At 33.3% G+C, this 12,191-nt stretch overlaps 1 protein-coding gene across 1 annotated transcript; it reads right to left on the bottom strand.

Annotated features, from left to right (window-relative positions):
* Positions 1–692: 692 nt before the first annotated feature.
* ddx55 (DEAD (Asp-Glu-Ala-Asp) box polypeptide 55) lies at positions 693–11,441 on the bottom strand. The gene is made up of 14 exons (XM_067398956.1): positions 11,255–11,441; positions 11,113–11,163; positions 10,946–11,032; positions 8,077–8,168; positions 7,938–8,000; positions 7,711–7,860; positions 4,760–4,949; positions 4,443–4,525; positions 3,450–3,581; positions 3,272–3,364; positions 2,051–2,165; positions 1,524–1,692; positions 1,147–1,439; positions 693–1,065 (listed from the first exon to the last, which is right to left on the bottom strand). The coding sequence occupies exons 1-14, from the start codon at positions 11,360–11,362 to the stop codon at positions 898–900; spliced, it is 1,794 nt and encodes a 597-aa protein (XP_067255057.1). The 5' UTR covers positions 11,363–11,441; the 3' UTR covers positions 693–897.
* Positions 11,442–12,191: the final 750 nt, after the last annotated feature.

Genomic DNA, 12,191 nt, shown 5'->3' with positions numbered 1-12,191 from the left:
ATAATATTTAGACATATTTATAATAGTTTTTTTCCCACAATATAAGGCCCAATTTATATCATAAAAAAATATATAAATGTCTAAATATTATTAGGAAAATATTTCATTTTTTTCTAATGTTAGATGCATTATTTGCTCATTTAGTCTTTTGTTTTTTTTATTTTTATTTATCTATTTGTATATACTTACTGTAATCCAATTTTTATTTATTTTTAACTAAAATATATTTTTGTTATGTTTTACAAAAAGGCTTCATTTAAAAAATAAATAAAAATTAGATTATAATAAATAAAATCAGAAAAAAGTAAAAAATTAGCACATAAATATTGCATCTAACAGTACAGTGCTAAAATGAGTAGGTAAAATTTAACAGTTAACTTTATAGAAATTGAATATTCTCCAAATGATATTTAGACATATATATATATATATGTTTTGGGTGATCAGATTTTGGGAGACGGCGGCAGTACCCTGAAATACCATATAAAGTGACTTTGTGTATTTGACTTACATACACTAAATTACACAAGTATAGCAGATGTTTTTTTTTCTTTTTTATGTGGTTCAACTGAAACCACCAAATAAGGAATTTCAAATGGTAGTGACATTTCATTTGGTTTCTTTTCCATGTGCTTTATACAGGCATTACTGTTAATAGGAAAATATAGATCATATAATTTCCCAGAGAGATCCTTGGCTTGAAAACACAAATTTCCAACAGAAATCTTTATTTTATTAGTTTTTAGCAGTGATGTATATGGAAGATAGTTAATACAAAAGCACATTTGTGATGAAAGCATCCTCCTTGTACAGTACAAAGACAATCAGAATGAAAATATCACTGCTGATACAGCATATGTACACACTGAAGTCACATGACGTCTCAGACACGACCGCTCATTCTCCATCAGAACTGTGTTTCTCTGCTCGTTTGGGATGTGAACTTCCTGCTGAACTCAAGTGCTTGTCAAAGTCCTCTTCACTGATCTTTCCTTTCTTGAGTTTCTTCAGCAGACGCGTGTCACTTAAAAGCTCGTTCAAGTCTTCGTTGTCAACATCTGATTCCTGTGAGCACACAAGTTTAGCATTGACACTTTATATTGGTTTTCTATTCTTATCTACGTAAGAAAAAAATGAATAACACACCTCATCCATTTTTCTTTTGGCAGCCTTCTTTTTCTTTCTATCCTTCTTGATCTTCTGCTTGGACCAGGCTTTATTCTTGATGAAGTTCTTCCTCAATGGCGCCTCTTTCACTTTCTCTTTCTGCTCCGCCAGTCTTTTTTGTCTCTGTTTCTCCCTGTTTTTATCTTTAAATCGGATGGTGTCTGTGTCGACGCTCTCCTGTTTGAAGTTCGGGAAGGTCTTTCCTTTCAGTTCAGGCATTTTGGGTAAACGAAGGAGAGCGAAGCCATGCGCCAGAGCAGCAAAATCCAGGTCTGTATGAGGTACACATCATTTTAATCAGGAGAATTATCTTGATTATGCCTCTTATTAAACATGTGACACGCAAAGTCACTCACCTTTAATGCGAAATATCAAACTACACTCGTGTTTGGCGTATGCCTGCACACATGACACAAAGGCTTTCATGCCCTTCTCAAACATTGCTCTGTCCTGTAAAGCCATCGCCTTCAGTTTAGGCAGAACGTCAACCACATCTTTCACTGGAGGAAACAACTGAAGGGGACACTGTGGCGAAAAAACACAGAATTATAAAGTACAAACACTATTTTACAAGCTTAAACTCCAACATATAGAATAATGAAACTGAGAATGCAATGCTATTAGGCACAACAGGGTATTTGCACAAATATATGGTGTTAAAAAATTGAGCATGGTGCTAGAAACACCAAGAGCATGGGTTCAGTTCCCAGGGGATGCATGAGCTGAAAAGATGCATATCAATGCAAGTCGATTTAGATAAAAGCATTAGCCAAATGCATGATTGTAAATGTGTTTTTTTAGTGTGTAAAGCCTAATTTTGTAATATTGGGCCATAATGCTCACTGATAGTTTGTTAATAAAATTAAGTTTCTCTCTGACTTACCTTTTGATTAATGGACAAGAAATTTACATACGACTCTTCCATTGGCAGGAGAAACACAAGTGCGTTGCCTTGGTTTCCGATGCGTGCCGTTCGCCCACACCGATGCACAAAGGAACTAATGGAGATTTGATGACAAAAATTAGCAACAAAACATTCAAATAGTGTCACCTTTAAAACAGTATTATTTTATACTTATTTATATACTATTAATTAATATTTTGAATTAGCTTTTATTTTTAGGTTCCTTTTTCATTTTATTTTAAGAATTGGTCATTTTGTTTACTACAGAACCCCTAAAGGGACGTGGTGATGGGAAAAATACGAAATTGGAGGAAAAAATATATTTATGTTCTCTTGCAATTGTTTTGAGAAACTTTGCGTTCGCTCTCAAATAACTCAAAAGGTTTGTGAGCGAATGCAAAGTTTTTCAGCGGAAGGCAAACATTTTGCAAGCGAACACAAAAAGCATTGAAATATAATTTTTCCTCCCATCTCATATTTTTTCCCCATCACCATTTATATATAACTTTATTTTTATGTCAGCTTAAGTACTTCATTTTTTAATTTTCACCTAATATTTATACTTTCACGTACATAAACATTGACTAAGACCAAGTTTTAATAAATAAGATAACATATTTACTAAGAATGCTGAAGTTTTAATACTTAATGATAGTGGTTTCTTTAATTCACAAAGCAACTCTGGCCCTCGAGATCCATTTTCCAACTTCCAACTTTAATCGAACACAACTGAACAAGCTTTTCAGAATAAGTTGGATGCATCCAAAATCACACTCTCTTGAGTAGGTACTTATTTTTTAAAGGGGTTCTTAATTATGATTTCACTTTTGACTTTAGTTAGTGCATAATGTTGCTGTTTGAGCATAAACAACATCTGCAAAGTTACGCTGTTACTGACAATCCTCATTTTGGCTGCGTGAGATTCTCCAGCTTTGTTGTTGTTGAGCTGTTAAAGCTCCACCCTCTTCTGGAAAGGGGGCCGGGAGCAGCAGCTCATTTGCATTTAAAGGGACACACACAAAAACGGCGTGTTTTTGCTCACACCCAAATAGAGGCAAATTTGACAAGCTATAATGCTGTAACGCCTCTAACCTCATGTCAGCTAATCAATGCATGAAATAAATAATGTAATAAACAATTCCAAGAGCCTCAAAAGTACATACTTCTGAGCTCAAATATGTTCATGCATGTCCCGGTTACCTCGCACTGCTTGGTGGATCATACTGAAGCACCCAGTTGACTTCCGGTATGTCGATGCCTCTCGCCATGACGTCTGTGCACACGAGAATCCCACTGCACACAAGCATAATGCATTTATTCTTCATCTATAACTTCCTCTCTGTAAATAGCTAGAAAGGCATCGCACTAAATCCATTACCTCTTCAGCGCACGGAAATCTGCAAAGATCTTGTTTCGTTTATGTTTCATCTTCCCGTGGATGCAGTGGATGCTGACGTTCTTGATCAAGACTTCCAGGGCTTTACCGAAGTACTCCACACAGGCGCAGGTGCTGTGGGTATGATGGGTAATATAATGCTAGGATGGTTGGACAATATCATTAAGATTTTTTTAATGCTTTTGATATTTTATTACAATTTAAAGACGCTATATGTGATAATTTTCATGTATTAATCACTTTTTTATTGCAAATGTGTGATGAAATTATTCACCTTATAATGAAATTTAAAGAGCAAGACCTTCCCCGACTTCCTAGGTTGTGTATAAAAGCCTGTAGACTGATGTTTATATGAAGGACGTGTGACATTTACGCTCACGAAAGCCTCTCTTCCATTCAATGACACATGAAATCAATGCTTATACAATGTTCAGGGTAATGCCAAAAGAGCCCTTCTGTAGTGTAATGTCAATGTGTCATAAAAAGAAAAGTAGTCTCACATATACTTTAAAATTAAACTATTATGATAGCTTGATTATAATCACCTCATCTTTTGACATGATGCCGGTAAATCACAGAACTGCTGAAAACGTATCCACATCACTATGATCAGATGCTTTCTTAACCACTGTTTTCTCACCGCTGTCATTTTTGTTGTGTTTATTTCTTTCTTTTTTTTTCAGGACATTTAATCACGTTCAGTCTCTTGCACGTTACGTTATGAGCAGTAAGTTGCAGTTCACTTAACAGCCACCGGTGTCGCTAATATCCAGGTTTCTGAATTCTACATATAGCCCCTTTAAAAGAACTGTTTTCCATTTGAAAGTGAATTTCACAATATTACTGTTATCACTGTATTTTTGATCAAATAAATGCAGCCTTGGTGAGCAGGAGACTTCTTTCAAAAACATTGAAAATCTTAATTATTTGAAATGTTTGACTGGTACTGTATATGGCAAAATCAGTCGAACAAACCTGAAGAACACAAGATGCTTCTCATGTTTATGCTGCCTGAGAAACGCCACCAAAGTGTTGAACTTCTCCTCTGCTCGACACATCTACATATAATGAAGAAAATGTTCAGATAAACCACACAAACATAGAGAATTAGTTCAAACAAGCTTATATACCCAAGTCAAATTCCTTCATAATGACACATATATTATAAAGTAAATGTGGTCAATCAATGCTGATTTCATGTCATAATTAACTGAACAACTTTCTGAAACGCCCATGAAAAGTGCATTTGTAAATCAGTCTCTGCTTGTTACAGACGGTTATAGCTGACTCACTAAGTAATAATTGCTGAGTCTGGATGGTGTTTTCTGCACGCTCGAGGCCTCCACTCCTTTCTCCTTCACTGTGATACGCACAGGGTTTCGCAGACCCGCCCTCACCAGCTTCTCCAGCTCTTGCGTCTGTGTGGCGGAGAAAAGCCCTGTGCGCCGCTGCTTGGGCAAATATCCCAGAATAGTGTTTAAACTGAGGAGGCAAAGAAAAAAAAAGCTGCATTAGTTAATAGACTGTCATTTTGGCATTCTTAACTTAAGGTCACACCGACCGAAGGCAATACGTGCATTTTTTTCTCTAATATTTCATATTATGTGGGGATTTTGTGATACTAAACAATATTCACTTCTAAATGATATACCATTTATTACTATATTAAAAAAACAAAAACTAAAAAAAAAACAAAAAAAAAAAACACTTTGTACTATTTTTCAGTTAATATAGCATTTAAGTTAAAAAGAGATCACATGTATATAAAATCCATGGAGGCAAACGAGTGTCATCAAGTGGAAAACAGTAATGGAAATCTTGTGTAACCACTAGAAGCCTTATATATTATATATACAGTACAGTCCACTAAGAGTTTTAATGTTTTTAAAAGAAGTTTCGTCTGCTCACCAAGGCTACATTTATTTAATTAAAAATACAGTAAAAAAAGTAATATTGTGAAATATTATTACAATTTAAAATAACTGTGTACTATTTAAATATATTTGACAAAGTAATTTATTCCTGTGATCAAAGCTGAATTTTCAGCATCGTTACTCCAGTCTTCAGTGTCACATGATCCTTCAGAAATGATTCTAATATGCTGATTTGCTGCTCAAGAAACATTTATGATTATTTTCAATGTTGAAAACAGTCGTGTACTTTTTTTTCAGGATTCCTTGATGAATAGAAAGTTCAAAAGAACAGCATTTATCTGAAATACAAAGCTTCTGTAGCATTATACACTACCGTTCAAAAGTTTGGGGTCAGTAAGAATTTTTATTTTTATTTTTTTGAAAAGAAATTAAAGAAATGAATACTTTTATTCAGCAAGGATGCATTAAATCAATCAAAAGTGGCAGTAAAGACATTTATAATGTTACAAAAGATTAGATTTCAGATAAACACTGTTCTTTTGAACTTTCTATTCATCAAATAATCCTGAAAAAAAATATTGTACACAAATATTTTGTACAATTGTACACATTAAATGTTTCTTGAGCAGCAGATCAGCATATTAGAATGATTTCTGAAGGATCATGTGACACTGAAGACTGGAGTAATGATGCTGAAAATTCAGCTTTGCATCACAGGAATAAATTACTTTGTGAAATATATTCAAATAGAAAACAGTTATTTTAAATTGTAATAATATTAAACCATTCAAGTGCGATAAGATGCAAAAACAAAATACAAAAAAACAAATCTGTACTGGAGCGCTGTCTGTGAATCTGCTGAATCACTCTCTGCTCTTGACTGAATAACTTTAGTAGCTTTAATAAGGATTAATCTATATTTGATTGATAATTTATGCAGTGAAGACTACGAATTGTTTGTTAACCTAATTCAAATATTTAAATTTTGTTGTTTCTACATTAATTTGGAGATTAAATGTCAAAACTTTATGTAAAAACTTTAATGTTAGGTGTGATTAATTAGTTTTTTTTTTTAATCGATTGACAGCACTAATTTATACCCTATATATTTAGACATCAATTTTTTTTGTCAAAATTAATTTTAATTGCAAATTAAAGTTTGTGTGTGTGCTAATTTTGCATATATATTTCTTTTGCTTAACTGGTTTATTTATTTATGATTTGATGCCATATCAGCAGCAATGGCTATATTCATGGCAATCAGCAGTATCACTTCAATACATTGTTTACAATAATTTAACAATTTTGTCTTAAAAACAATCACTATACAAAATCAGGCATATATACCAATAACAACAACATTAACAATAACAACAATTACATAGAGTCTTTCAATTGAATATTCGACAGAAATTCTTAACGCGTTTATTAAACTTTTGTAATAATATCAGAATAATGATACAGGAGAATAGAAACAAATATAGTTCCCAGCCCTCCCCAAAACAAAAGTAAATTACAATTTACAAAAAAATAAAAATAAATGACTCTCTACAGTAGAAGTACTCACATATTCAGAAAAAAACTAATAAATAGGTTCCATATAATAGAAAAAGTATCAGTACTACAATTTATTGTGTACCTAATTTTTTCCAAATGAATGAAGCTCATTACATCTCACATCCGTAGTCAAAAATTTTGAATGCACCATCTAGAGTTTAACTACTTTGCTTTTTTCTGCATCATGGCTGATTTATAGAAATGCTCTGAATTTTCATATTTCCCATTCATTTCCTATGGCGGTAATTTTTGAAGGCTAGAAACGTGAGTGACTATTTTTTAAGACTACTTTTCAAATCATGTACACAATTTTGTGTGTGTGTGTGTGTGTGTTCACAGCCAGTGCCACAAAATTCAAGTTTTGTACAATTTAAAAAGATTTAATCAAATCATCACTTTTTGGGTCTAAAATGGCCAAAGATTAGCAGAGGGTTAAATAAAATCAGAATATGCAAATTAGGCAGCATTATATTAAAGGGTTAGACCACCCAAAAATGAAAATTCAGCCATCAGTTAAAGTTACACTCATGTCGTTCAAAACCTCATGACTTACTTTCTTCTGCGGAACACAAAGGAAGATATTTTGAAGAATGTTGGTAATCAAACCATTTCAGTTCCCATTGACTTCCATTGTACTTTTTGTCCACAGATGAAAGATTTTGGAACAACTTGAGGGTGAGTAAATTACCTATCCCTTTAAATACATGCATTTTACAACAAAAGTGATGCTGTGTAGTTTACCTGCCAAGCAACGTAAAATTAAATGTTTATAAATTTTGTATTTTTTCTGACTGATGATAGAAGAACATTACCTGGCTTCAAAGCCCATGTCCAGCAATCGGTCAGCCTCATCCAGGACTAGAACGTCCAGAGACTTCACAGCGGTGGCCAAATCAAGTCCATCTGCCTTCCTTCTAAACATGTCCTCTAATCGACCAGGGGTCGCGATTATGATATTGGCTCTGTGAAGAGCACAGGACATTATATTTGCATTCAGATTTAGTTTCAGATGATAGAAAACAGCCGTCCAAATACTCACCCCTGAGTCTTAAACTTCTCTACATCCTCAATAGGGTTGCTTCCACCAATTAAGAGAATCTGTCTGAAAACAGACACATGTTTTGTAAGGTTTACATCCTCAAACGGTACAGTAGATACAGTAGATGCTTTCATCTCACCTAAACTGAGGAAACCCCTGCAGAAACTGGCCCATCACCTCACTGATCTGCAGCGCCAGCTCACGGGTGGGCGTTATGATCAATGCACCCACCTGACAACACATTACAATAGACACTACATGAGTAGAGCTCGTTGGGACATATTTTGATGTTGGATTGAAAAAGCTGTGTGAAAGTTTGAATGCTTTATAAGCTTTAAATTTAGTGGATTGGAAAGAGAAATAAAGAGAGGCATAGCTAGCATGAATTAACATGTTTTAACAAATTGTTAACATGAATTAGCATGTTTTGCTAACATGTTTTAATAGTTTGCTAGCATGAATTAACATGATGTTAGGATGTTTCTTACATGATTTAACATGTTTAAATTTAACATAACATGATATTAACATGAATTAACACATTGCTAGCATGTTTTAACATGTTGGCATTATTAACAATGTGTTAAACATTGTTAGCATGAATTAGCATGTTTTGCTAACATGTTTTAATAGGTTTGCTAACATGAATTAACATGTTGTTAATGTGAATTAGCATGTTCTTAGCATTATTAGCTTTTTGCTAGGATGCGTCTTACATTATTTAACATGTTTAAATGTAACATAATTAACATGATATTAACATGAATTAACAAATTGCCAAAGTCCCTTTAAGACAAGTCATTCTAACGGCCGCTGAAGTGACGCGATGACTTTACCAGTCGGCGATTGGCTCTTATTTAGAAAGCGGGACTTATTCCGCCATATTGCGTGTTACACTTTCTCCCATTCAAAACAATACGAGTGACACGTCTTGTGTTATTCTATAGTCTTTGACATTGCTAGCAAGAATTAACATGCTGAAAGCATGATTTAACATATTGCTATCATGTTTTAGCACAGTGCTAACATTAATTTGCATGTTGCTAACATGATTTAACACATTGCTATCCTGTTTTAACATGTTGACATTATTAACATGTTTTAACACATTGTTAACATGAATTAACATGTTTTGCTAACATGTTTTAATAGGTTTGCTTACATGAATTAACATGTTGTTAACATGAATTAGCATGTTCTTAGCATTATTAGCTTTTTGCTAGGATGTTTCTTACATTATTTAACATGTTTAAATGTAACATAATTAACATGATACTAACATGAATTAGCACATTGCTAGCATGAATTAACATGTTGAAAGCATGATTTAACATATTGCTATCATGTTTTAACACATTGCTAGCATTAATTTGCATGTTGCTAGCATGATTTAACACATTGCTATCCTGTTTTAACTTGTTGACATTATTAACATGTTTTAACACATTGTTAACATGAATTAACATGTTTTGTTAACATGTTTTAATAGGTTGCTAACATTAATTAGCATGTTGTTAGAATGTTTCTTACATGATTTAACATGTTTAAATTTAACATAACATGATATTAACATGAATTAACACATTGCTAGCCTGATTTAACATGTTGACATTATTATTAACATGTTTTAACACATTATTAGCATTAATTAGCATGTTTTGCTAACATGTTTTAATAGGTTTGCTATCATGAATTAGCATGTTCTTAGCATTATTAGCTTTTTGCTAGGATGTTTCTTACATGATTTAACATGTTTAAATTTAACATAATTAACATGACACTAACATGAATTAACATGTTGAAAGCATGATTTAACATTTTGCTATCATGTTTTAACACATTGCTAACATTAATTTGCATGTTGCTAACATGATTTAACACGTTGCTAGCATGTTTTAACATGTTGGCATTATTAACATGTTTTAACACATTGTTAGCATGAATTAGCATGTTTTGCTAACATGTTTTAATAGGTTGTTAGCATTAATATGCATGTTGCTAGCATGTTTCAACATGTTGTTAGTATTAATTAATATTGTGCTAACATGATTTAACACATTGGTAACATGTTTTATAAAATTATTTGTCTTAATAATATTTTAACGACAAGTTAAATTTGTACCACTGTAGTTGAGCTCAAGATACATATTTATGACACTGTTATAATGGCCTCATGACAGCCAATGTCAAAACCAACCACATGACAGTTTAATGTAATGTAAACCCATAAAGCTAAATAATGTCAAGTTGTCATAACAAAGACACTGACAGGTTATGCTGTGTTGGTTTATGTCAAGTTGTCGTAACTCTGACATCTCAATCAATCATCTTTGCATTAAAAATGACATAATTGAGCGAATGACATTTAATGACAGTTGTCATAAACATGTATAAAACCTCCTTCATATTCATGACATGTGTTATGTCAAGATTATGAAGGTGTCATGTCAGTCTTATGCACACCCCTTCAAGTAAAGTGTTACCACCTGGGTAAACATTGTTGACATAATTAGCATCTTTTAGCACATTGCTAGCATTAATTAGCATGTTGTTAACATGATTTAATGCATTTAACATACAGATAGCATGATTTAACATATTGTTAACATGAATTAACATGTTGCTAAGTGCTTTTGTAAGAAAAAATATCCACATTTATAACTTTATAAACTACAATCACTGGCTTCCATACGCGAGTCGATTCCAGTAGCTTACGCTACTCTTACATCATACCTCATACGGCGGAACTCGACTCTCTAAAAGTTATAATTCTGAATATTTTGGGAATATATATGGGAAGAGAGGTTACTTTTTAATATAACCCAGATTGTGTTCATCTGAAAGATGAAAGTCATTTACACCTAGGCTTAAGGGATAATTTTAATTTTTGGGTGAACTGTCCCTTTAAATAGTAGATCAGTATGTCAGCTTTGACAGTGTGGATGAACTACACCCATTTCTTTCTGCAAACATCTGATGAATAAGAAAACTATCATCTTAATACACACCTGCATCTTTTTTAACTTCTCTTCTCGCTTTAGGAGAATTTCTAATACAGGAATCACAAATGCCAGAGTCTTCCCACTGCCAGTCACCTGAAATTACACTGATTATGAAACACATCTGTGACATACTCACAGATTATGATAAAAAAAATACATATTCAGATACTCACCGCTTCAGCAGCCACATCTTTATTACTCATAAAGAGAGGGATGCAGGCAGCCTTAAATTGAGGAGTTAATAAACAGTAAATAATCTGATCAGAAACACGCGAGTAACGTTACAGATAAACTGGATACTAATCAAATGAATACCTGAACAGGAGTCATATATGTAAATTTCAGCTCTGTAAGCGTCTCTAATATGCTTTCATGTAATTTCACAGGTAAACTCTCCCATTTTCCATCGGTAATGTTTTCCATAGTTCATGAGTTTAGATGAGTCTGATCCATAAAAGTAAACACATGAGGAGAAGATGTGTGCTCCACGCAATACGCTCCGGATGGGAAATATGCGGCTGCTACAAACGTTCCGCATCGCCTCTGTAAGACACCAGTCTTCCCCCAGGGGGCGTTTGGTGATTTTTGTTTTTAGAAAATTCAAAATGATGTTTGTTTTGTTGGCGTTTATGTCCTAAGAAGCGTAATCGTTTAAAGGATGAGTTCACCTTCAAATTAAAATTTCCTGATAATTTACTCACCCCCATGTCATCCAAGATGTTTATGTCTTTCTTTCTTCAGTCGAAAAGAAACTAAGGTTTTTGAGGAAAACATTCCAGGATTTTTCTCCATATAGTGAACTTCAATGGTCTCCAAATGGTGAAGGTCTCCAGAAGGTTTCAGTGCAGCTTCAAAGAGCTCTACACGATCCCAGACGAGAAATAAGAGTCTTATCTAGAGAAACAATAGCTCATTTTCTAAAAATTTTCTTTTAAATTTTATACATTTTAACCATAAATTCTCATCTTGAACTAGCTCTCTTCTTCTTCTCTATTAGAATTTCGGCAGTGTAGACACTGCTAAGTGTATGACTGCCCTCCACAGGTCAAAGTTTGAACTAATTGTTATATACTTGCACTAGCATATTGCATATGACAATTTAGTTAGAGAAGAGGAAGAAGAGACCTAGTTCAAGATGAGCATTTATTGTTAAAATGTATAAAATTTTAATTTTGTTTTTTAGAAAATGAGTGATGGTTTCGCTAGATAAGACTCTTATTCTTCGTCTGATATCGTTTAAAGCTCATTGAAG

This window comes from Chanodichthys erythropterus, chromosome 10, assembly GCF_024489055.1.
Source record: "Chanodichthys erythropterus isolate Z2021 chromosome 10, ASM2448905v1, whole genome shotgun sequence".
NCBI classification, from domain to species: domain Eukaryota; kingdom Metazoa; phylum Chordata; class Actinopteri; order Cypriniformes; family Xenocyprididae; genus Chanodichthys; species Chanodichthys erythropterus.
The sequence above is the reverse complement of the archived record's forward strand: the minus strand, read 5'-3'. Positions and strand labels throughout refer to the sequence as shown.

Coding starts and splice junctions, on each gene's coding strand:
- ddx55 (XM_067398956.1), bottom strand. CDS start 11,362: ATGGAAAACATTACCGATGGAAAATGGGAGAGTTTACCTGTGAAATTA. Junction 11,164..11,254: donor CATATATGACTCCTGTTCAG/GTATTCATTTGA, acceptor CCTCAATTTAAG/GCTGCCTGCATCCCTCTCTT. Junction 7,861..7,937: donor GAGAAGTTTAAGACTCAGGG/GTGAGTATTTGG, acceptor TGCTCTTCACAG/AGCCAATATCATAATCGCGA.